The 4,350-nt window shown below is 44.2% G+C and overlaps 1 protein-coding gene across 1 annotated transcript in view; it reads right to left on the bottom strand.

The window, feature by feature from the left end:
- Nucleotides 1-331, bottom strand: part of LOC119731885 — a 22,510-nt gene extending 22,179 nt beyond the window's left edge. Inside the window, exon 1 of the mRNA XM_038205169.1 lies at nucleotides 325-331. Within this exon, the coding sequence (XP_038061097.1) occupies nucleotides 325-331 (7 nt within the window). The remainder of the gene's footprint in view (nucleotides 1-324) is intronic.
- Nucleotides 332-4,350: the final 4,019 nt, after the last annotated feature.

Below are 4,350 nucleotides of genomic sequence, written 5' to 3'. Positions count from 1 at the left end.
TCCTTCAGCGATATTTCTAGAGTTTGAAGCGGGGCCATTTCATTGTGGGTGATTCTCTATTTCTACCGACGACAGGCCCTCACAAAACTGTAAATTAATCGTTGAAATACTACACGAACTTTGCCGAAATAAGACTGACAACAATAGTTGACCGTTAAAGTTATATAGCGCCCTCAACCCTCTTGCGGCGGTCGATGCTGCTTGCCTTGGTTCTTTCCGCGCTGATTCTTAACAATCAGCCCCCCATGGACAACTTATTTGTTCCTATTATTAAGGTGAATTGTTCATTTGAAGTTGTTAATTTTACTTTCACGTTATACCCACCCACCATGATTCAGCAACCACTCTTTTTACCCGCTTATTACGCTGGGTTTTTTTGTGGGGGGGGGGGGGGTCTCTCTATCTGTCTCTGGGTTTATTTATTGATTTATTTATTGTTTTTGGTGAGGGGGGGGCTTATATATACGAAAAATAATTTAAAAAACTTGAAAACTGTAATTATGACAAATAAAAATTACATAAAATTTCAACGTGCATAAAAGGACTATCTCTTTTGTAAAAATGTTGTGGCTCTGAAAAGAGCCGTTTTGGTTTTAGTTTGTTGATTCGATGATTTATTTCTTCGAAGGCTTGGCCGACACTTTCTTCTGCTTGCTCGATGTGCTCTTGCTGGCTGGCTTCTTGGCTGGCTTGGTTGGCTTGGCTGGCTTGGTGGAGGATTTCTTGGCAGATGATTTAGTTGACTTGGAGGGAGTTTTCTTGGCAGCTTTCTTGGGTGACTTCTTCGGCGCGGGCTTCTTGATTTTCTTCACCATTTTGGCTTTCTTGGCTTTCTCTGCAATCTTGGCTTTCTTGGCTTTCTCGGCTTTCATTTTCCGTTCCTTCTTGGCCTTGATTCTCTCCTTCTCCTTAGCTGCCTTAGCCTTGGCGGCAGCTTCTCCTTGGTGCTGTCAATCTTGAACGTACCGGCGGCTCCCTTACCCTTGGTGCGGATAAGTTCACCCTTCTCTACACCAGAGTTGAGAGCATTGCGGATGCTTTTGGCCTTCTTCTCGACGTCAACCCACAGTTTTCCTGGAGGTACTTCTTGATGGCTTGAGAAGAGGTGCCGCCTTTGCCCCCTAGAGTGGCAATGGCTTCCTTCACCAACTTGAGAAGGGACGGAGATTTGGTTGCAGCAGAGGTAGACATGATTTTGTCACGAGATTTACTGTTGAATAATCGAGCAGATGCTGAAACTGGAAGATGAGTAATGGCCTGTTAGAACATTTTGTCCGCCTTTTAACGATACGCTGCGGCCGCGGAGCGGACGCACAACAATGCCCATTCATGCAAGCCCAACCAGCCGAGAAGCGGTGGCCCGTTTCTCGGCATTTCCTCTTGTTTGTGTTTGACATTCCAACTGTTTTGATTCCTTATTTATTGCAGGGGTATTTTTAGAGTTTGAAACTGAGCCAAGCGGCTACTACGTGATTTGGTCTTTCCACTGATATAAAATTGTACGTGATTAGTAAAGGTCATATAATATAAATCGGCGTTTATGACGTGTTGGCACTACGCCGCTGGCCGGTAATTTTGTATTTGATCGGTCTTGCTGATTTCACTTTTGTTTCCTTCAGCGATATTTCTAGAGTTTGAAGCGGGGCCATCTCATTGTGGGTGATTCTCTATTTCTACCGACGACAGGCCCTACACAAAACTGTAAATTAATCGTTGAAATACTACACGAACTTTGCCGAAATAAGACTGACAACAATAGTTGACCGTTAAAGTTATATAGCGCCCTCAACCCTCTTGCGGCGGTCGATGCTGCTTGCCTTGGTTTCTTTCCGCGCTGATTCTTAACAATCAGCCCTACCATGGACAACTTATTTGTTCCTATTATTAAGGTGAATTGTTCATTTGAAGTTGTTAATTTTACTTTCACGTTATACCCACCCACCATGATTCAGCAACCACTCTTTTTACCCGCTTATTACGCTGGGTTTTTTTTGTGGGGGGGGGGGGGAGTCTCTCTATCTGTCTCTGGGTTTATTTATTGATTTATTTATTGTTTTTGGTGAGGGGGGGGCTTATATATACGAAAAATAATTTTAAAAAACTTGAAAACTGTAATTATGACAAATAAAAATTACATTAACATTTCAACGTGCATAAAAGGACTATCTCTTTTGTAAAAATGTTGTGGCTCTGAAAAGAGCCGTTTTGGTTTTAGTTTGTTGATTCGATGATTTATTTCTTCGAAGGCTTGGCCGACACTTTCTTCTGCTTGCTCGATGTGCTCTTGCTGGCTGGCTTCTTGGCTGGCTTGGTTGGCTTGGCTGGCTTGGTGGAGGATTTCTTGGCAGATGATTTAGTTGACTTGGAGGGAGTTTTCTTGGCAGCTTTCTTGGGTGACTTCTTCGGCGCGGGCTTCTTGATTTTCTTCACCATTTTGGCTTTCTTGGCTTTCTCTGCAATCTTGGCTTTCTTGGCTTTCTCGGCTTTCATTTCCCGTTCCTTCTTGGCCTTGATTCTCTCCTTCTCCTTAGCTGCCTTAGCCTTGGCGGCAGCTTTCTCCTTGGTGCTGTCAATCTTGAACGTACCGGCGGCTCCCTTACCCTTGGTGCGGATAAGTTCACCCTTCTCTACACCAGAGTTGAGAGCATTGCGGATGCTTTTGGCCTTCTTCTCGACGTCAACCCCACAGTTTTCCTGGAGGTACTTCTTGATGGCTTGAGAAGAGGTGCCGCCTTTGCCCCCTAGAGTGGCAATGGCTTCCTTCACCAACTTGAGAAGGGACGGAGAGATTGGTTGCAGCAGAGGTAGACATGATTTTGTCACGAGATTTACTGTTGAATAATCGAGCAGATGCTGAAACTGGAAGATGAGTAATGGCCTGTTAGAACATTTTGTCCGCCTTTTAACGATACGCTGCGGCCGCGGAGCGGACGCACAACAATGCCCATTCATGCAAGCCCAACCAGCCGAGAAGCGGTGGCCCGTTTCTCGGCATTTCCTCTTGTTTTGTGTTTGACATTCCAACTGTTTTGATTCCTTATTTATTGCAGGGGTATTTTTAGAGTTTGAAACTGAGCCAAGCGGCTACTACGTGATTTGGTCTTTCCACTGATATAAAATTGTACGTGATTAGTAAAGGTCATATAATATAAATCGGCGTTTATGACGTGTTGGCACTACGCCGCTGGCCGGTAATTTGTATTTGATCGGTCTTGCTGATTTCACTTTTGTTTCCTTCAGCGATATTTCTAGAGTTTGAAGCGGGGCCATCTCATTGTGGGTGATTCTCTATTTCTACCGACGACAGGCCCTCACAAAACTGTAAATTAATCGTTGAAATACTACACGAACTTTGCCGAAATAAGACTGACAACAATAGTTGACCGTTAAAGTTATATAGCGCCCTCAACCCTCTTGCGGCGGTCGATGCTGCTTGCCTTGGTTTCTTTCCGCGCTGATTCTTAACAATCAGCCCTACCATGGACAACTTATTTGTTCCTATTATTAAGGTGAATTGTTCATTTGAAGTTGTTAATTTTACTTTCACGTTATACCCACCCACCATGATTCAGCAACCACTCTTTTTACCCGCTTATTACGCTGGGTTTTTTTTGTGGGGGGGGGGGAGTCTCTCTATCTGTCTCTGGGTTTATTTATTGATTTATTTATTGTTTTTGGTGAGGGGGGGGCTTAATTATACGAAAAATAATTTTAAAAAACTTGAAAACTGTAATTATGACAAATAAAAATTACATTAACATTTCAACGTGCATAAAAGGACTATCTCTTTTGTAAAAATGTTGTGGCTCTGAAAAGAGCCGTTTTGGTTTTAGTTTGTTGATTCGATGATTTATTTCTTCGAAGGCTTGGCCGACACTTTCTTCTGCTTGCTCGATGTGCTCTTGCTGGCTGGCTTCTTGGCTGGCTTGGTTGGCTTGGCTGGCTTGGTGGAGGATTTCTTGGCAGATGATTTAGTTGACTTGGAGGGAGTTTTCTTGGCAGCTTTCTTGGGTGACTTCTTCGGCGCGGGCTTCTTGATTTTCTTCACCATTTTGGCTTTCTTGGCTTTCTCTGCAATCTTGGCTTTCTTGGCTTTCTCGGCTTTCATTTCCCGTTCCTTCTTGGCCTTGATTCTCTCCTTCTCCTTAGCTGCCTTAGCCTTGGCGGCAGCTTTCTCCTTGGTGCTGTCAATCTTGAACGTACCGGCGGCTCCCTTACCCTTGGTGCGGATAAGTTCACCCTTCTCTACACCAGAGTTGAGAGCATTGCGGATGCTTTTGGCCTTCTTCTCGACGTCAACCCCACAGTTTTCCTGGAGGTACTTCTTGATGGCTTGAGAAGAGGTGCCGC

This window comes from Patiria miniata, unplaced genomic scaffold (assembly GCF_015706575.1).
Source record: "Patiria miniata isolate m_02_andy unplaced genomic scaffold, ASM1570657v1 HiC_scaffold_24, whole genome shotgun sequence".
Taxonomy (NCBI): domain Eukaryota; kingdom Metazoa; phylum Echinodermata; class Asteroidea; order Valvatida; family Asterinidae; genus Patiria; species Patiria miniata.
Note: the sequence above shows the minus strand (reverse complement) of the source record. Positions and strands in the feature narration are given on the sequence as shown.